The sequence below is a fragment of the Bos indicus genome, chromosome 15 (assembly GCF_029378745.1).
Source record: "Bos indicus isolate NIAB-ARS_2022 breed Sahiwal x Tharparkar chromosome 15, NIAB-ARS_B.indTharparkar_mat_pri_1.0, whole genome shotgun sequence".
NCBI lineage: Eukaryota > Metazoa > Chordata > Mammalia > Artiodactyla > Bovidae > Bos > Bos indicus.
The window spans coordinates 43,845,193-43,866,406 of record NC_091774.1 but is presented as its reverse complement, the minus strand read 5'-3'; the positions used below and the strand labels follow the sequence as shown (position 1 = coordinate 43,866,406).

The following is a 21,214-nucleotide window of genomic DNA, read 5'->3' as shown; positions in this document are numbered from 1 at the left end:
ATTAAAGCCTGCCTTTGGGGTTCAGCAACCTTATTCAAAGTAAAGCATTATCCATGAACATCGCCCACAATTGTGAAATCAGTACATTGAATCTGTTGCAAATAAAACCAAGCACCGATTTTAATTCAATTTTATGATTACTTTTTCCTACAAAGGTATATAAACCCATGTGTTCTCATGATACTAGAGGGTTAAGCTTAGGAAATTATACAGCTTGCTGAGTAACAACGGTGGGCTGAGGTCACAGAATTCCAGCTCTTGCCAGAGGTGCCTCCAAACACCAAAACCTAAATAATGAAGCACAACCACAAAACCAGGAAGCTTTTACAGAATCTTACTCGATCTGGGCTAAAGGTTTCTTTACTGGAAAGCTTGAGCCTACCGTGTTCTGTGTTAAGGTTCTCGGGTGTAACTAACATTTTCGACAAGTCAAGCATCATGATTCAAAGAGCTGCCTGGCCCGTGGCTGCCTTTAGAGGTAGGGGTGGTGTTGCCTGTCCCCCGAGGCCAGAACTTACTAAGGCAGAGCAGGAGATCAGGAATCAAGAGTTTGAACCAAGATAGGAAATAACAGTTTGGTCCAGCTTGGACTAGCTCTGGGGTCAGCATTTAAGCTATCAAAACCAGGTTGTCAGCAATTAATCCTGTAGTTCCGAGATTGCGGGAACTGTCCAGCTTGTGAAGCTCAAGTTAAAGGTCAGACCCTATAATAAGCCTCTTTCGGAAGTTGAGATCACTGAGACCCAAATCTAAACAGAAGTGTTCAGGGGCTGCCCCACCCCGGAGGAAACAGCAGAGTCAAGGAGAGGGCAGGAAGGAACCTCAAGCTCAAAGATTCTGTTGTGCCCAGGCAGTCCCACCTCCTACAGAGTTAGTACGAGTAAAGGAAGCTCAAAACAGATCAAGGTGTCCCACAGGTGAATGAAGCACAGATGTACTCACCATTACCCCACACATTTTAGCTTGGCTAACAACACAAGTCTGGGTGTAGGCGATGCACCCCTAACGCCTAGGAGACAACCTGGATAACTCCTCATCTGTCAGTGGCCAAGTCCTGTCAGCCTTGCCTCTTGAGGCAACTGTAAAATCCTTTCCTTTCCCTCTAATTCTACCACCATTAGTTCAAGCTGTTTTCATCTCTCTCATCTTCCCTTTGGCCACTAGCTGGGAGGTGAAAAATGCAAATCTGAATGCATCATCCACCTCCAGGAAACCCTTGCGTGACCTCTCAGAGCTCCAATCAGTTCAGTTCATTCAGTATCTCAGTCGTGTCCGACTCTTTGTGACCCCATGGACTGCAGCATGCCAGGCTTCTCTGTCCATCACCAACTCCCAGAGCTTGCTCAAACTCATGTCCATCGAGTCAGTGATGCCATCCAACCATCTCATCCTGTTGTCCCCTTCTCCTCCTGCCTTCAGTTTTTCCCAGGATCAAGGTCTTTTCCAATGAGTCCGTTCTTCGCATCAGGTGGCCAAAGTATTGCCACCTCAGCTTCAGCATCAGTCCTTCCAATGAGTATTCAGGACTGATTTCCTTTAGGGTTGACTGGGTTTGATCTCCTTACAGTCCAAGGGACTCTGAGTCTTCTCCAACACCACAGTTCAAAAGCATCAATTCTTTTCAATGGTAAAAACAAAACCCCCTCAAGGTGGTCTCGAAGGCCCCGCACAGCTGGGCTCCAGCAGTCACTCAGCCTCATTCCCACCATGTTCCCCACCAGCCTCTGCTTGAACTGAGCAAACCTCCTTTTGAGTCCTGTGTGCTCTGTGCTCCTTCCCACCACAGAAGGAGACACTTGGCAGAAGGTTGCTCCTTCTCCCTAGAAGTTTCTCTCCTCCTTGCCCATCTGCCTAGTTAACTTTGACCTTCACCCTCAGGGAAGTCCTCCTGACCCCTCATGTAGCCTCTTATAGCACTGGATATCTTCAAGGAAATTATCAGAGTTGCAACTTGACATTTATGTGATTTTTAAAAATTATTATCTAACTCTTCATTAGATTGCAAACTGCCTAAAGGCAAGAACCATATGTATTTTTTAATCTTTTTATTATGGAAAGTTTCAAACATACAGAAGTAGAGACACCCATTGGTATAATGAACCTCCATGTTCCTCACCCAGCTTCAACAATTAGAAACTCATGGCAGCTTTATTTTCCCTATACTCTCACCCACCAAGGGGTTACCTTGGATGATTTTGAAGAAATGTATTTCACTATATAGTATCTGCTCACAGTTTCTTCCTAAGTGCCTCAAACAGTGGCTGACACATCTAATAAATATTTGTTGGAAAAGTGAGTTAAAATACTCTTGGTGTTTTAACAGTCAAGCTAGAAGACTGGACTATGCTGACCTACTGGACCACCTGTGAACAAGACCTTGCAGTGTGCAGAGTGGCAGCAGGCCCATATGAACTACAGGAATTCTGATCAGCAGAGAAGATGCCAAGATGGTGTCTAAAATTTTAAGTTGGATTCAAACCATGAAAGGTATGACCTGGGTCAGAGTGCTTGTTTCCTCCAAGATGGGTGTTACAGTCACAGTGAAAGGAAAGCTACCCAAGGCCCCTCACGTTGGAAGTGACATCATGTACCTGAGACCACTACCTAGGGCGACCAACACCAAGATGTATTTTAGTAAAATTACTCAACTTTAAAGAAAAGGAAAAAATCTTTTGAGCATTCAGGGGTGTGTGTGGGGGGGGGGGGGGGTAAAGATCCAGCAGACTCTATATTGTTGGAAGTGGCAATGATGGGGAAAGATGCAATCTAGAGCTCACTGCAAAACCCAGCAAAAGAATCATAAAGTTGGCCCCTGAGAGTCTGGAGCAAAGTCATGTCATCTATAGCAGAGAATTACACACCTTTTGAGAAGCAGCTCCTGGCATGTGACTGGGCCCTGGTTTAGATGAAATGCTTATCCCTGAGCATCAAGTGAAAAATACATCATGAACTTCCTGTTATAAACTGGGTTCCATCAAGCTGGCCAAGACAAAGTCAAGTGCAGCCAGCAGTAGTTTATTGTAAGATGGAAATGGTAACCTCATTTGGTTTGCAGATGGGTCAGCTTGGTATGTGGGTGGAAGTCAAAAAGAACAGGGCCTGTGTGATAGTCACATCCAGGAGGTGCCTTGAAAGACAGTGGGAAGAAAGGGAAAGTCTTGCCAAAGAGCTGCAAATGGTAATGATCAAGCATTAAGTCTTCCCAATTAGCTGCCCCTGGTAATGGACGAAGAAGTGTACACAGGAGGCTAGATACACATTCTTCAGCAGTGGTCAGTAGTATAACAGCCTTGTCAAGGGACTGGAAGGGTCTGGAAGACTGGGGACAAGAAGGTTTGGGGTAGACATGTGATTGGACATTTAGAAGGAGGCAGGCAGTATGAAGATTTTGGTGTCATTTCATCACCACTCACCAGAGAGCATCCATCACAGAAGAGGACTGAACTAAGTAGATTAAATGACTCAGCCACTTTGTCACTGGCCATCCTGGAACTGGCACAATAAGCAGATGAATGCAGTTGTCTATCACAAGATAGACATGGAGGCTATGCATAGGCCCACCAGCACGGATGCCCAAGTACCAAAGCTCATCTAGCTGCTGCTGCCTTCTGCCAGTGAAAGAAACAAATGCTGAGCTCCAGATATGGCATTATTCCTTGAGGAGATCAACAAATCCCTTGGTGGCAAGTCAACTATCTCAGGTCCCTTCCATCCAGGGAGGGTCAGCAGTTCATCCTCGCAGGGAGAGAGATCTACTCTTGAAATAAGTTTGCCTTTCCTGCCCAGAGCCAGTCAGCACCAATATCCAGAAGCTTAGAGAATACCTGATCCCCAGGTATGGAATTCCATTGCATCCAACCAGCACACCCAGTTCGCAGGGAAGGAAGTTAGGAAGTGGGCCCATGACATTAGGATCTACTGGTGATTGACAGATACACATTCATAGTTTTTTGGGATTTTTTTTGTGTGTGCCATCCAGAAGATACCAGCCCCAAAGAGCCCTGGAATAGCCTTCTGAAGGCATCTGAGGCAACAATCTGCAAGAATGGTATGTCATCCTTCAGGATCCAGAATATGCATTAAATCAGAGAAGTTCAAGTGCTGCTCTGTCCCTATGGAAGAATACCTGGTTCCAGGAACAAAAGGGCATAAGAAGTGGCCACACTTCTCACTTCCAAGAGTCCACCGAGGGCCACTGTGCTTCCTGTTTCTGTGGTTCTGGGTTCTGTGTGGTTGGAAGCACTGTTCTCCAAAGGGAGCACATGCTTTCCAGGGGACACAGAACTACATTCTACAGGTCCAAGTCCATGGAACTACAGGTCCCAGCTGCCACCAGGGCACTTTGCATTCCATGTGTCTGAAGACCCATAGACAAGGAGTCATTATCTTGGTGGAGATAACTGAGCCTGAACAGCAGAGTGCGGCAGGACTGCCTTTATACGTAGGGGCAAAGCACACGTGAAACCCAGGGCTTCTTAGAGAAATAGCTGATTCCAAGTTTAGGATAGAAAACATACAAGAGGAACTTAGCAAATGCCAGAGAGCAACCACAAGAGTCATGGCAAACAACTCAGGAACCAACTTGAAGGGACTCCCAACAGCCAAGATGAGACAATAAAGACAATAATTGTCATGAAATGAAACCCATCAGGTAGGTTTTAATTTCTAAGTTCCTAACAATTGTTTTAAATAGCCACCTTCTGAGGATAACAGGGAACCAGTCCAGTTCATTATCTTAAAAGTTGAGTAAATAAAAGGAAAGAATTAAATATTTATCCTACCTTTCCTATACAAACTCTATTCAGAAATCAAATAGGTGAGAGGGTAGCATCTCCTTATAAAATTACTCCCTCTAATAAATGAAAACAAAATAATAGCTTAGAATATATCCATATTGCAACCTCCAGTGCACTGGTCACCAGATGTAGGTGTTGAACATCAGTGGCTGCCAACACCAATAGAAGTGAACACCAGACATGATGTGGCACTTGGTAAATGAGCACATGCCTAGAGTCTCATCAGTGCAGTGCAGTTCAGTCGTGTCCAACTCTTTGCGACCCCATGAACTGCAGCACACCAGGCCTCCCTGTCCATCACCAATTCCCGGAGTCCATCCAAACTCATGTCCATTGAGTCAGTGATGCCATCCAACCATCTCATCCTCTGTCATCCCTTTCTCCTGCCCTCAATCTTTCCCAGCATCAGGGTCTTTTCAAATGACTCAGCTCTTCACATCAGGTGGCCAAAGTATTGGAGTTTCAGCTTCAACATCAGTCCTTCCAATGAACACCCAGGACTGATCTCCTTTAGGGTGGACTGGTTGGATCTCCTTGCAGTCCAAGGGACTCTCAAGAGTCTTGTCCAACACCACAGTTCAAAAGCATCAATTCTTCTGTGCTCAGCTTTCTTTATAGTCCAACTCTCACATCCATACATGACTACTCAAAAAACCATAGCCTTGACTAGATGGACCTTTGTTGACAAAGTAATGTCTCTGCTTTTTAACATGCTGTCTAGGTTGGTCATAACTTCCCATCCAAGGAGTAAGTGTCTTTTAATTTCATGGCTGCAATCACCATCTGCAGTGATTTTGGAGCCCCCCAAAATAAAGTCTGACACTTTCCACTGTTTCCCTGTCTATTTGCCATGAAGTGATGCAACCGGATGCCATGATCTTAGCTTTCTGAATGTTGAGCTTTAAGCCAACTTTTTCATGCTCCTCTTTCATCAAGAGGCTCTTTAGTTCCTCTTCACTTTCTGCTATAAGGGTGGTGTCATTTGCATATCTGAGGTTATTTATATTTCTCCCAGCAATCTTGATTTCAGCTTGTGCTTCTTCCAGCCCAGCGTTTCTCATGATGTACTCTGCATATAAGTTAAATAAGCAGGATGACAATATACAGCCTTGATGTACTCCTTTTCCTATTTGGAACCAGTCTTGTTCCATGTCCAGTTCTAACTGTTGCTTCCTGACCTGCATACAGGTTTCTCAAGAGGGATCCAACCTGTGGTGAATCAGGTTTCTGGCTCTAGCTGCTGATTTGCAGGAAATGCAGAGAATAAAAGAGCAAACTGAACTGCACCCTCAGGGTAAAACTAGCAAAATCCAGGCTGTGGAAAAACTACAGATCAAACAGCCCAGGATCCTCAACAGATAAACTGTAAGGAAAAGACAGGGATAGAGGAGACTCTTCAGATTAAAAGAGATGCATCAAGTTAAAAAACAAAAAAAAAAAAACAGTAAAACTACAGAGTTTCCTGGTGGTCTAGTGGTTAGGACCTGGCGATTTCACTGCCGGGGGCCCAGGTTTACTGCCTAGTTGGAGAATTAAGATCCCTTAAGCCGAGAGGTGAGGCCAAAAATATAAATAAATAATAAAGTGGGTTTCTGTTTTTAAAAAATAGTAAAACTACCCTATAGAGTATAGGGATGCACACGTGAGTGATAAAAGAAACTCAAGGAAGTGGTTTCGGTGAAGGTCAAGAAGTTGGAAGGAGGGGAGTGGGGAACCTGGGAATGTGGGTAAAGCTCTATTCCTGGCCTGGTGGTGGAGGCCAGGGTTACAAGGGTGCTCACTTTCTAACAATTCACTGAGTTCATCTGCTTGTTTATTGACCAGTCCCTGAAATCTCAGAGTCTGGGAAGCACTGATTTAGCACAAGTGCAGAAGCCGAGGCAGGAAGGGCTGCTTGCTGAGCAAACTGAAAGCATCTGACCTCCCCAGAGCTGCTGGAGAGGCGGTTGACTTGAGTGTCCTTGAAACACTGAGCTACCAAGCGTGTCTGTTCTTCTCTACCATGTCATTAAAAAAGGATTTGTAGAAGATTATAAAACAAAACACAGTAGAAAATGAGACACAGCACAATCAGCTGTTAGAAGGGGCAGAGAGCTGGATGGTTCCAGGAGAGCCCTGATTTGTAAAACGTGATGCACTTACCTTCTCAGCAGCATCTGCTAGAAAGGGCGTTGTTTCTCCACTGCTTTTGGCTTATTGAGGCCACCAGCATCCTCCGCTTAAGCACATAACCAAGAGCAGGGTGCCATGCACCCACCACACATAGCAAAGACCCACTGGACTGTTTCACAAGTCAGTCACATCACCACATCCAGGAAGGTCATTTATCTCCAACTGGTTTGAGCACTGGCTCAGGTAATCAGCACCCACAAGCTGGAAGGAGGCAGAGAGATACTCCCAGGTTACCTATACAATACTGCCCCCTCTTGCTGCTCTGAGATGGGGTCCTGTCATGGATGAGTCTGCCCTCAGTGAGACCATATACGTGGTTATGAGCACATACTCCAGGTGACCTGTTCAGACTGCACGCTGCATTGGGGACACGCAGTTGTCATGCCCAGTAGTTACGCTCTGACCCCAGGTTTCCATTCCACAATCAGACAAGGTGGGCTTGGAGCAGCAGCATTCTTCACAGGTGTACGTGTGCACAAGGAGGGCCACATACAGGTGGCATGGCTTTGGTTTTTGGTGTCTGCAGCGTGCATTCATTTGTTCATTCAGTCCACATCTACTGATCACCAGCAACGTTCAAGGCCCTGGGATACCTGTCAGCCTTTTGTCTCCCATTTTGTGGGCTCATACATGTGCTCTGCTCCCTGTCTGACTCAACACTAGTACTAGGCTTCCCCAAGCATCCCAGTTGGGAGGGCACATTCACAGCACGCCTTTGCCCTTGCAGTTTGTTCTACACGCAATCTCCACTCATCTGAAAATCCTCCATCCTGAGCAGATATAGTCATGGTGAGCAGTATGTCTCCTGATGTCATACTCCCCCCGAAATACTTGCCTCTGAGCTCTCTGAGGACAGGGGGTCTGGGTCATAGAACAAGGACAGGGCTTGATACAATACGGTAATAACCATGACCAGCATTTACATACACTTGAACTGTTCTAGGTATACACAGTTATTCAGTCCTCACAACAAGCCTATGACACAGTCACTATTACCATTCCCATTTCATCAACAATAAGTAAAGAGCTTGCTTTCTTAGTCCCAGTAGCAGAGCAAGGATTCAACCAAAGGACTTTGGCCCACAGTTTGTGATGTTAATAACTTCTAATGAATTCACGTATTCCACAGACACCTACTAGGTTCAAAACAGATGCCAGTTAGTACTTCAAGAACAAAGTCGTTCGGGTTCTTCCTCATAAAGCTTACGTTTAAAATTAGCAAATAACTAGTATTTGCAGGTTATAGGTGTTAGGAAGGAAAATAAAGAACAGGGAATAAAAAGTGACTTGATATTTTAGAGTGATCAGGGCAGGTCTCTCTAAGGACATCTGAGCAGAGACCTGAATCCAGTAAGGGAGCAGCTCTAAAGCCACAGGCTTGGAGTAAACAGTTCTGGTAACTGCCAACGACTTAACTCACTTAACGGTAACTGCCGAAGTGATGTGTGGCCTTGGGCAAGTGACTAAACTTCTCCAAGCTTCAATTTCCTCACCTATAAACAGAGAATAATCTAAATTTGCCTTGCAAGTTGTGAGGAAAAGGGAGAGGTGTGTGTCCAAAGCATTTGGCTTAAGGTCATCTCTGGCCGACCGCCCACAACACACGTATGCTCTGAGGCACTTTCCCTCCCACTCCCCCCAGCCCCAGCTTCCAAAAACACCTGGACTCCAGCGACCCACTCATACCCCCTGCTGGCAGGACGGTGCACTGCAGCTGCCTGAAACCTCCAGTTGCTTCCTCACCTCTTCAAAAAGCCTCACCTGAAGAATGCCTGTCACCAGGGAGGGAGATGAACCATAGACCCTTTCCACCCTCTAGAAGCTCAGTCTAAGAAGTGGGCCTAATGTGCAAGCAGACAATGCCAACCCAGAAAGGAAGTCCTAGCATCTAAGAAACTACAGGAGCACAATGAAAGAATGATTAACAGTGCTCAGGGAGGAGCCAGTAGGTGATTCCTAAAGTAAACCCTCAACAAAGAACTCAAGCGGACATGAGGGTAGGCATACCAGGCAGAGGGAACAGAACATACCAAGTCAGGGAAGCATACAAGAGGACACTGATTGGCTTGAGGGGCTGTACGTGACTGATGGTGCTACACCTCTGGAGCTTCCTGCCAAAGCAGCTTGGTTGAAAAATGAAACCAAATCAAGCTGACTTACGGGGCTTCCCCAATGGCTCAGCAGGTAAATAACCCGCTTGCCAATGGAGAAGACAAAGGAAACACAGGTTCAATCCCTGGGTCAGGAAGACACCTTGGAGGAGGAAATGGCAACCCACTCCAGTATTCTTCCCTGGAGAATCCTTTGGACAGAGGACCCTGGTGGGCTAGTCCATGGGGTCGCAAAGAGTCAGACATAACTGAGCACACCACACCTGCAAAGCTCTATCACCTGCCACACTGGGAAAAAGCTTTCTTTCCCAAGGGCAGACAGGATCTCATGTGTCCAGTGTTCCCCTATCTGGTCTTTCTTACCCTCAAGAAATGGCCCATCCTGTCTCAGTCAAGTGACCATCTTTGCAACTTAGGTCTTTCCCCCCCCCACCTCAGCCTCCTCCTCTGGAAGGTGGGAAAATAACCCTTGTCTGCATTCCTCGCAAACAGCCATGGAAGCTCCTGGCACCACAGCGGGTAGGACCCAGGACCCAAAGCCCCTCACCTCTCTGGGCAGGCCTGGTGGGGCAGGCAGTGCTACAGCCCCTTCCTCTCAGATCAAACTGTGCTCTCCACCACCACTCCTCACAGCCCCCATGCCAAAGTCAGGGGCCCACACAGTTTTGTTTCAGGTGTTTTATTAAGTGGGCCATACTGCAGCTGGTTTGTAAGTTGCAAAACAACATAAATTTAACAGTAATAACATAGCCAGTTAGACTGGGACAGATTTTTCTTTCCTTAAAAAAAAATAGAAAAAAGAAAAGAAAAAGACTTAAAACATACAATGGAGGGTTAAATAAATAATACATTTTTTAAAAAAAGGAAAACCTGTTAAAACATGCTTATATTTACTTCTGTGCAACTGTGTGCCAAGAGGAAACGTGATTCTCTGCACGATGATATATCCCGGCATGTCACCTTCCCAAATAATACTGACAAAACAGAAAAGACGTAGGGCTGACTCATCAGTGCTTACAGAGGCACTACTAAAAATCCCTTTGATTGGAGTGTGGGGATTCCTGCTCAGCACACCTGTGTGGCCCGTGAAAGCCAAATATCTATAATAATGTTAATATAGAAAACATTAGTTTAAAAACGATGTGGAATGGCCTCATTAACTCGGCAGGGCGAGGAGGCAGAACTGCCCCACGTGCCGCAGGCTCAGTCCAGGGAGGCCGCAGGCTCCAGTGTGGCCACGGCGAGGGAGGGCACCAGCTTCAAAATAAGCGGCACCAACCTCATCTCCCTCTCCCTATCACTCTTTCACATGAAAGTGTGTAAAAAGCAAATCAGCAAATAAACTCTAAAATAGATTATTTATTCCAAAAATCCTCTACTTTTCTTTTTACAGTGAGTGTACATCTCCTCTCATCTCCTGCACAGCTCGCTTAGGTCCCTCTGGGAAGAAGGGGCGAAGTTGCAGGCGAGTCTCTGGGTCCTGCTGCTGGCTGGTGCTGGGAGGTCAGATATCGATGCCCTTGACCAGAGATGTCTCCAGCGTGATGTTGAACTCCTGCAGTGTCTGCAGCACGCGGATCAAGGAATTGACAAGTGTGTGGTCTTTGATCAGTGCCACATCCTCATACATGTGTGCGGTGATGGGGCAGTCAGCCAGCAGGGCGATCCAGTGGTGCAGGAGGTGGTCTCTGGCAGGGAAGGATCCATTCCGATGGGTCAGAAGGACAGGAGACAGTTAGCGAAAGCCCAAGGGGAAACCTGCCCCATCACCTCCTGAACCAAGTGTGAAGCAGGAGAAGCAGGTCTCTCCCCACAGTCCCCGCCCCCTCCCCCTCCCCTAAGATCACCTGGTGAAGATGCCTTATAAGGCTTTAAAAGGCTCCTACTGGGAGGTACCCAGCTTCCCAGGTGGTTCAGTAGTAAAGAACCCACCTGCCAATGCAGGAGCCTTGGGTTCAATCCCAGGATCGGAAGATCCTTGGAGAAGGGAATGGCTACCCATTCCAGTATTCTTGCCTGGGAAACTCTATGGACAGAGAAGCCTGACCAGGTAGTCCATAGGGTCACAAAGAGTCAGACACGACTGAGCACAAGCACAGTCAGGATCTTCGTGGGGGCTACCCAGCCCCAGGAATGCCGATCCAAACAGACCCTGTCATCCACACAAGGCCTGCTCCTCCTCCCCTGCTGCCCCCTCTTCCCTCCAGACACACCATCAACCAAACACTACGTCCCAGACCCTGTCATCCACACAAGGCCTGCTCCTCCTCCCCTGGTGCCCCCTCTTCCCTCCAGACACACCATCAACCAGACACTACGTCCCCTCTGCATCACATCCTCCATCTCCTAGAACCTCACTCCTCTCCACAGCCACCACCACCAAAAATACACAACAAACTGACACACAAATAGCACCTAGCATGTGCCCGGCCCCTTTGTAAGAGACAACCTTCATGACAACCCTATGATGTGAAGGAGCTGCTATCAGTGCTATTATTATCCCCACAGTAGAGATGAAGAAACATCTACTGGTTGATGGAGATAAGCAGTTTATTCAAGAGCACACCGCCAATAAGTGGCTGATCTGCGATGTGAACCTTGTGACTCTGGTTCCAGAGTCTGTCTTTAACCACTATGCCAACTCCTCCCTTCCACAGCCTAAATAAACCACCCTGTTTATCTGGTCTTTGTGCTCTCACCTGACCCCTGGAATAACCCCCAACAATCTTGTCCACTCTGAGGTGTACCATCCCTGATATCAAATGACTATCATTTCAGTCCCCTGATTCATCAACTCTGTCCCAGCTCCTCAAGGCCCCCATCCTACTGCCTCCCTTCCCACATTCTGCCTGCTAATTCCTAACCCCACATCCTCTGCTTTGTTTAGGGCCCCTCTGCTAGTTTCGTCTGCTTCAAGCTCCCTCCTGACTTCTATCCTTTTGTTAAGGCTCACCTCAAATGCCACCTCTTCCTCGAAGCCTCCTCTGGTCTTTCTCCTCTATGTTTTCAGCAAACCTTATCAATGAGTACTTTTTCAAACTCTCCCAAACTTCTGCTTTGTACTGTACTTAATTAGGACAAGTGAACTTCTAAATGGTAGGAACCATGTTTTATTTAGCTTTATTCCCACACCTTCCATGAGACCTACCACATTCAAATGTTTGTTGAAGGAGTGACTAGATACATATACTCTGCTTCAGATTTTACCGGGGGGGGGGGGGGGGGGGGGGCAGTTTTATTCCTTCCCATCAAAATGTGGCCCTTCCTCCCCAACCAGACATACACTCTCATCCCCATACCCCACACACACATGGTACATGAAGGAAATTAAGGGCTTCCACCAAGCCCACAAGGCTTTACCCACCCAAGGGCACCTGTTCATAGGATACTCCCCACCCCCGGCACCTCCCCTGGGTTCCTGCAAGGCTGGCTGCCTGCACGCTGGGCCACGGGGCTGCAGTACCTGGCTCCCAAGCACACCAGCATCTGAAACTTGCCATCCTTGCCAATGTTCCGGGGATTATTGTTGATTGCCGTGACAAATCGGCAGAAGTTCCGGGCCCTCATATGCCAGTTTTCCTCAGGGACAAGTTCGTTCTGCTCCAAAGTCTCATAATAGGTTTGTGCTTTTTCTGTGAACAAGAGAAAAGCTTGCCAGTGACAGAGGCCTTCAAAACGAACCTATCCCTGACTGTCCTACCTCAGGCCCCTCCATGTCAATGCAGGTGAGAACAAGGGTGTTCTGATGTCCCTGGTCACAGTTCAAAATGATCCTTCTGTTCCCTAGCTCTGTGTTCTAAATTCCTTAATGTGACCCTTGATATAAGGATGGTCCTTTCTCAACAAAACTCCTGAGGAAGAAGCTGCTTGCATCAATTTCTCCAAGTGGATCTAACAAAGGGCTTGGACTTCAGTGCTATCAACTGGCATCTCAGACCTACAAGCAGGAAGTGTGAGGGGTCATGACTAGGCCCGTATTATATGTAACAGATGCCTGGAAAGAGTCTTTCCAATCCAGTTCACAGAAGATGAGGGGTGAATGGTGGGGTAGGGTGGGGGTAGGGGTGTTGTCTCATTACCTTCAAGAAAAGCCAGGGCCACCAAACAACAGATCTAACCTGAGACTCACTTGATTTGGCTTCTAGATCTCAGACCCCGGTGGTCAGTACCCACACATTAGGCTGATGATCCCCTCATGTCTGCATGCTTTTCCCGACCTCAAATCCTAGCCCAACTCACCCAAAAAATCCCAAATGAAGACATTTTTGAAGAGCCGTGGTGACTTAAATCCATGCTGGAAAGCCTGTTCCAGGGCCGAGACAAGGCCACATTCTCCACAAAGCAACAGCGTCAGACTACCTCGCTGTATAAGGAAACAGGGGAGAGTGCCAGGCTAGCCTTCATCAAGATGCCCTCCAACCACTACACCCCAAGCCCACCTCCCAAACCTGGGAGGGCAGCAACACACAGGCAGGGACCTTGTCTAGTCTCCCAGCACCTGGAAGGGCCCAGCTCAGAGCAGGTCTCAGTGAAAAGCTGTTGAGTGAACAGATGATGGTTCTGGGTCCCCAGCAGGGGACAAAGCCAATGTGGCCACTATTAAGGAGACGCAGACAGATTCATAAGACAAGAGAAATACACACAGCTCACTGGACTCTGCTATGTTGTCAAAATGTAAGGAAAACAGGGTAACCCTAGGCACAGGTCCCCGAAGGAAGGAATATGCTATCTCTAACTGAGGCACATCTTTGAGCCTGGAACAAGGTTATTCTCTCTTATTCAATATAAGGCCCTGGACTGGAAGGTAGGGAGGCTCACCTCTTTTTCAGGCTTATGGAAGTGCTTCACGATGCCATTGACTGCCTCACCGATGGACTCTTGGATCTGCCCAGTGTTCAGCTCTGATTAAAAATTAAGCAGATATCCAATCTCAGAGCTTAATAGTGCTTGGTTAATAGAGCAAAAGACTCAGGACATAGGGAAGTCCCACAGGAGAGGTGGGGCAGCCTGGACCCTGGGAAGAGTTGTGTTGCTCTTGGCTTACCCAACTTTGTGGAGCTAGCTCTTCTTAAAATCTTAGGACAAAAAGTAACAGCTAATACCTTGGAGTCTAGTCTCTAATAGATGCTAGTAAAATTTATTCTTTGCCCTGGAATTCTGGCAACCAAAAGAGTGCCAAGCCTTGACAGTGAAGCCAGGAACTTGATAGTGAAAACAGGGAAGGCCAGAAAGCAGACCCCTCTCCTCCATAGGGTCACATACAAATAGCACAGATGATCGGGCCTGGCTCCAGGAGCTCTCCCCTCTCCTCCCAGTCCTCTAACGGGAGTGCCAAATCCCTGCACTGCTTCATGAGAGGAGGGTGGCAACACCTGATGCTGCTTTGCAGAGGTGGTTCCTGAGGCAGCTGTGTAGGCGCGGATCTGGGCTCCCTCATCAGGGCTCCCCGAAATCTGCCCACTCTCCAGGCTGGGCAGCGTGAGGGCCCAGCCCCACCTTCCACTTACTGGGTCTGTTGTTGGGTGAGATGGTAACAAGCCTCCGGATGACGCTGGGAGACTGCTGCAGGGGCGGAGTCCGGCACGGCCTCTCATCCACCTCAGGCTGGGATGTGAGCAGCTCCCCGACCAGAACCCGCTCCAGGCTCCCGTCATCCATGCCCTTCCCCAACCAGCGGCCACATGGAAACCTGAGGTTCAGGCAATAGCCTGTCAGAGCTGTCAGCTCCTTCAGTGTCTTTCCCTTTGTCGATCTACAAAGGCCATCAACAAAGCCAATCCCTGGGGACAGGCTCTGAAACTGGCCCGGGACCCCTTGTGGCCCAGCTCCTCATCCCACTGTGTCGCATCAAGGAAGCCACCCGAGTGATGGGTGGCCTGGACAGTGGTAGCAGACACTTCCACTTGGAAAACCCTCCTTTTTTTCTCTTCCAACAAGAAGCCTCAGCCTATCACACCTAAAAGGTCTCCCTGAGAAGTCCACATACCCAGGCATCAAACACAGCCTCTGGTAGTACACCAGGCCCCACTGTCTCAGGACAAAGCTGAAGAACACTTACTTGTAGGTATGTCCGGTGATCTCATTCCTAACCATCACATATTCCACCAACCATTTGGCGTAGAGTCCAGAGTTATCATGGCCTATCTGCACAGTAGTGAGTTTCCCCAAGTTTTGGCACTGTAAGAGAACAGAGAAACAGGGATGACAGGAAGGTCAAGAAATAGGAGAAAAGTGCCACACTGCTCAGAGGCACAGATCTGACTGGTTGCCTGCAAGCTGCCCCACTATCTGCAGGGGCAGAGCTCAGAGCTCCACCTGCCACCAAAGCTGGCAGTACAGTACTATCTCATGAGGAATGATGCTGAGAAAGAAAGATACTACAACCTAGAAGAAGAACTAGGGCCAGGGAACAGAAAGCTCTGAAAGTGGCAGAGCAGTCTGAGGTCTCTGTGAATCCTTGGGTTCAGCAGCTGAAAGAATTCTTGAGAATTCCTCAACACACCATGGCAGGGAGGTTTGCAAGTCCCGATGGGTACCTTCCAGCCAGAGACCATTTACACAGGGCAGGCTCCCTCTCCTCAGGTCAACCCTTGACTCTGGCCTCTGGTCATCCTGGGACAGGTCAGCTGTGCTGAAACATAATACTGTATAGAGCAAGGCCTCCATAAAATCCTGGAGGAAGGTGCCAAAGTAGTCCTGCCAGCTGAAACTCAGACCCCCAGAGCCTTGGGATATGGTCCCTGGGTAACACATACCTCGAAGGTCATCTCTAACAGGTTCCTGGGAATCTGCAGGATCTGTGTCTCACCCAGTTCTCCTGAGATGCAGATCCATGGGTTGGCGGTGAACATAGAGCCCCCCAGCTTCTTGCTTGGTACAATCAGGATGTGGTAAGGAATCACTGTTTAGGAGAAGGCATAAGGCATTGCAGGAGATCAGGAATCCCTCCCGTACCTGACCCTGACCTGCCCCAGGTGTGCTGGCATGTCTGTGGCGCCTGGAGCAGCAGGGCCTGAGGCCAGTTTAGAATACTAGCCAATCTTCTCAATCTCACTCCTCCCAAGGTTATCACCCAAACATCCACACACAAGCCCATCTGTGAGCTCAGAGCTAAGAAAAACTGTCCCTTAAACATGATCGCCAACTCAACAATGTACTAAATGGCTTTTCAGAGCACTTTTCTATCTGTCATCCCAAGGACTCTGGTAATAATCTCCAGAGAGGGCAGGCAGGTATCACAATCCTCTCCTGAGGCACCAAGAGGGAAACAGTTTCCCTCAGGCCTCCTACTTTCCAGTCCAGTGCTGCTTCCACCAAAGCCTATGATCCTCTTCCCTGGGGAGGAGAATGAGTGTCATATGAAAACAAGAGTCCACAATGCTGAGTCACTAGCCGAACAACTGCTGCTGCTGCTGCTGCTGCTGCTAAGTCGCTTCAGTCAGGTCCGACTCTGTGTGACCCCATAGACGGCAGCCCACCAGGCTCCCCCGTCCCTGGGATTCTCCAGGCAAGTACACTAGAGTGGGTTGCCATTTCCTTCTCCAATGCATGAAAGTGAAAAGTGAAAGTGAAGTCGCTCAGTTGTATCTGACTCTTAGCGACCCCATGGACTGCAGCCTACTAGGCTCCTCCGCCCATGGGATTTTCCAGGTAAGAGTACTGGAGTGGGTTGCCATTGCCTTCTCCGAGCCAAACAACTAACCATGGGCAAATTCAGACTCACTTCAGTTCAGTCGCTCAGTCATGTCTGATTCTTTGCGACCCTATGGACTGCAGCAACTGTTTACCTAACAGAGCATCCTGGCACCAAAGAACAAAGAGGCTCCAGGGGCCTTTCTGAGACCATTTCAAACCTTTTTCCTCACTCTGCAAATAGGGAGATGGAGGCCCACTGCAGGGGCAGACACTGCTCACAGATCCATAGTGAGTTAGGGCAGAACAAGGCCCAGACCTAAACCTCCCAGAGCTGTCTGGAGTTCTTCCTGCTACTTCAGGAGCTGTTTTTCCCTGAGGGCCAGTCTGAAACTTTCTCTGATATTGAATGACTTTCTCAACCCAAAACAAAAGGGAGATTTCTTTACAGGTGTGCAGAGCGGGCAGTGAACTTCACCATCCCCACCCCATTCCATCTTAGGCCCCCAGAGCTGTGAGCAAAACCACAGTGATAACACAATGGCCAAAAGTATGAGCATCCTAGTTCAAAACAAGAAGAAACTTCAGAGAAAAAACAACCTCCAAGGAGGGCTAGTAAAGACCTCTCTCCCCACAGAAGAAAAGACAAGTGATCATCTTCTTTATTTAAAAAGGGGATAGTAAGTTAGCCTCGGACAGGTTCACGAAGACTGGCAATGGGAAGGCTAGTGGGGAGCACAGGGCCACTCACGGATAGTCGTGAAGACATTGGTGAAGCAGAAGTAATCGACGGCATTGAAAGAGAGGAGGTGATAGAGGAACTGCTCCTTCTCGTCGTCACAGCGCAGGAAGGCGTAGCGCTTGTAGAGTTTTCTGTCAGAGAGGAGGTAACACATCAGTCTCTCAGCCCAAAGCGGGGGAAAGAGGCTAGAAGTATTCAGTTCTGGAGGGAGATGGCTAAGGAAAGAACATGAGGGCAAGCCTCAAAGTTCTGTAGCCACCTAAAAAAGGAACAAAGCCAGCAACTCCATCTGAGGGCTAGAGTGAAAGTGGCTTAACCTACAGAGGAACAACACAAGCCAAGCTCTACTCGTGTCCGAGAGCTGACGTTATTATAAAGTGTCAGAGGTTGTGGGACCTCGTTCCTAACCTGAAGGCTTCTACAGGGCATCATCCCAGTGTGTAGTGTGCAAGTAGCAATGGCAGGAGGTCGTGGTCAGCATTCTTACTAGGGCTAGTCTCAGACCCTCAGCAGGCCTGAGACCCAGAGGTCAGAACACTGCTCTGAACATGTCAGAGGCAAGGAATGGAATGATCCAGGTCACAGATAAGGAAAAGCTGTACAGAGAATGTTCTTACCCTCTTTTCAAACCTCCTCCCATCCCTATCCGTCCATTGCTCAGTCCTCTGCTGGACACTGCAGGCACAGAGGGCCTATCTTTCCCAAGTATCAGGGACACAAAAAGCCCAATGCAGAGGAGCACAGCACAGAGAAACACACAGAGAACAAAGCAAGGTCCCTGTCTTGCCTGTCCAGACTGCCGTCACCATGCCAGAGAAGTGTGGGATTCAGCAGACCTGTGAGGGTCTACCTAGACAGTTTATACGGTTCTTCACACAGATAATTCACCAACCCAGGAGCCAGAGAGGGAAGCCTATCCTCAAATACAGTCTAGATGAATAAACCTGCTCAAGGCCACAATATATAACATAACAAGTTGCCAAATAAAAGGCTCTAAAAGGTTCTCTCTGGAAATTGAAAGAGCCATAAGCTTTGATGGTTCTAGAACAGAAGGGGCCTGAAGGACAGTACACATTCAGACAGGGGTTGCAGAAGGAGAAGGACAGGGCATAAAAGCCAGTTTGGCTAGAGTTGGGGGCTCGGGGAAGTAAACAGCAAGAGACTGAAAAGTCTGGCTAGAGTAAAATGAAGGCAGGCCTAAATATTCAGGCTAAAGAGTTTGCAATCTGCCCTAGAAATAATAGTTTTCTTAGGGATAAAGGGAAAGACATGACCAACTTCAAGAAATTTAAATTTAGCACAGCTGAAGGGTGAAAGTGGCATGAAAGTGAAACCCAGGGAGTGGCAATAAATAAGGAGACAGATGGAACAGCAGCTAAGGACCTAAAATGTGTACGTGGGAAGTAAAGCTAAGCAAGGAGTCACACGGACTCAAAACCAGGAACCTAAGCAGGGAAAATACGTACAGGGAGAGGTGTATGGTTCAGACCTCCAAAGAAAGCAAATTTTGTTTTATTTTTTTGTATTAAAGTATAAAAAGGGACAGAGAAAGCTTCTGACACAGACATCAGAAGGGGGCAGAGAATGCCCCCCTCACTAGTCTATGCAAGGAAGTTACATACTTTTTAAATTAGTTATAAATCAAAAGAATGTCTCAAGTTTGTAAAGATCTTACTAGACCCACTCCCATAATTTATATTTTAAGATAACAGGATTAGCCAGAAGGTTTCAGGAAGGAGAATCTGTCCTCAATCAGGATACACTGTTGTTATATAATCATTAGTAGGAGTTTAAACTGAATTGTTTGTTGTGTAATCATCAGTTCCTGGCTTAAAGAAAAAAATGTTTTATGTGACTAAGACTAAGGAATGTAGAGGGAAAAAAAAGAAAAAAGATGTTTGTCCTTTCCTTCTGAAGAATTTCAGACCCCCACCTCTGCTTTGAGAGCCACAGACCCCTTTCTCCTCCTCCGGTACCCTGGACTTCTTAGCAACCCACCTAGGAATTGACTCTCTCACCCCTTTTACTTTTACCTTCCATCTTTCCCAGCATCAGTTTCTTTTTTTTTTTTTTTAATTTATACTTTTTTTTAATATAAATTTATTTTAATTGGAAGCTAATTACTTTACAATATTGTATGGGTTTTGCCATACATCAACATGAATCCACCACGGGTGTACATGTATTCCCCATCCTGAACCCCCCCTCCCACCTCCTTCCCTGTACCGTCCCTCTGGGTCATCCCAGTGCACCAGCCCCGAGCACCCTGTATCATGCATTGAACCTGGACTGGCGATTCATTTCACATATGATAATATACATGTTTCAATGCCAGTCTCCCAAATCATCCCATCCTCGCCCTCTCCCAGAGTCCATAAGACTGTTCTATACATCTGTGTCTCTTTTGCTGCAAAGAAAGCAAATTTTAATAAGTAGCAAACAAGTAACAATAATGATAACACACCCCACCTGTGGTTTAAAAAAAAAAAGGAATGAACAAGTCTGTAACAAATGCTATGGGCGCCTGGGGAGGAATGGACCAGGTCGCTGGGGTGTCTGGGCAGACTTCAGCAAAGAAAACTTGTGACTAGGCCCTGAAAGAGCTTAACACATCCTGAGAAGTATGAGGGGTTTGAAGTGGCTGGAGCTGTAAGCAAACTGAGAAAAAAGATGAGAGGGGTAGAATGGAGGAGTAGGTAGGTTTTGATGAAGTACCTCTTTCCCTCTCCCTATACCCCACCCAAAATGCAGTCTGTGGCAGCAAAACTCTCCTCATTTTCTAGTCACTGAAGTAGCACAGGGGTCAGAATATCATGTGAGAAGTTACTATGTAGTAAATTAATTCTGAGCTGTCCTCTAACAGGGCCACAGTTTTAAAAAACCAAAATTAGCCTCCTCACCAAGGTCTGGGCCCTGTCTGCTCCTGCCTAGACCCCTAAGTTCACAGCCCTAGACCTACCTACTGCCTTGGACTCTATCATACAGTTCCTGGACTGGGCCCCCTTTCAGCTACCTCTGTACCCTGTCCTCCTGCCAACCTGCAGCCATCTCCTAACAGACAATGCCCACCCTACCCCACAGGAATCTCTCCTGTCCTGTCAGACCCCAGTGCCCACACAGCCACAGATTTTTCCAGGACACACAACTGGCCTCTAGACACTGGTATGCAACTGACTCCCTCCCAAACTCCAGGCTTAAATGTTCACTTGTTTTCTTTTAGTTGTCTCCCAATCTTCAAATTTTATTCCTATACTTTTTCATCCTTAAAGGGAATCAAATTCAATAACTTTAAGAAATGCTATTTCATAACCTCTCAAAATGAGCTCCCTAACCTATCAAGCTTTTGAAACTAGTCTCTTGCTGTGGTTTAAACATACAATAAAGTCTTAAAAAAAAATCACAGTTTCACTTTAAATAAAAACAGAGTCTGCAGTTTTAATCAATTCACTTACACAAAATTTCCCCAAGGTCTGCTTCTCTGCTTTATCATCAACAGGCAAGTCACATACTAAAGGATACCATTAAAAGATGCCCAAGGAAATGCCAAAAAGAAAAATGCCCAATAGATTTGCTGATGATGAAAGAATCAAACGTATTATATATAGGAGAAGACTGAAAGATGGTAATCAGAGAAGGGGGACAGCCTTCTTCTCCCTCCTGCTCTAGTAACCTGGGTACAGAATGAACACAAACATAAAATCAAGAGAAGGGAACTGTAGGGTTAGCGGTTCTAGGAGCAAGGAAAAGTGAGAACCTAGCTA

At 47.2% G+C, this 21,214-nt stretch overlaps 1 protein-coding gene across 5 annotated transcripts in view; it reads right to left on the bottom strand.

Annotated features, from left to right (window-relative positions):
• Nucleotides 1-9,742: 9,742 nt before the first annotated feature.
• Nucleotides 9,743-21,214, bottom strand: part of DENND5A (DENN domain containing 5A) — a 94,030-nt gene continuing 82,558 nt past the window's right edge. For 2 of the 5 annotated variants that reach the window (XM_070803694.1, XM_070803695.1), the window contains 8 exons: nucleotides 17,463-17,584; nucleotides 15,835-15,980; nucleotides 15,138-15,256; nucleotides 14,587-14,768; nucleotides 13,898-13,980; nucleotides 13,319-13,442; nucleotides 12,543-12,711; nucleotides 9,743-10,767 (listed from right to left, as the gene is read on the bottom strand). In XM_070803694.1, coding sequence (XP_070659795.1) covers nucleotides 10,584-10,767; nucleotides 12,543-12,711; nucleotides 13,319-13,442; nucleotides 13,898-13,980; nucleotides 14,587-14,768; nucleotides 15,138-15,256; nucleotides 15,835-15,980; nucleotides 17,463-17,584 — 1,129 coding nt within the window. In that variant the 3' untranslated portion in view covers nucleotides 9,743-10,583. Of the gene's footprint in view, nucleotides 10,768-12,542; nucleotides 12,712-13,318; nucleotides 13,443-13,897; nucleotides 13,981-14,586; nucleotides 14,769-15,137; nucleotides 15,257-15,834; nucleotides 15,981-17,462; nucleotides 17,585-21,214 lie in introns of those variants that run through there. The other 3 variants (XM_070803697.1, XR_011570858.1, XM_070803696.1) reach the window with 3 other exon arrangements.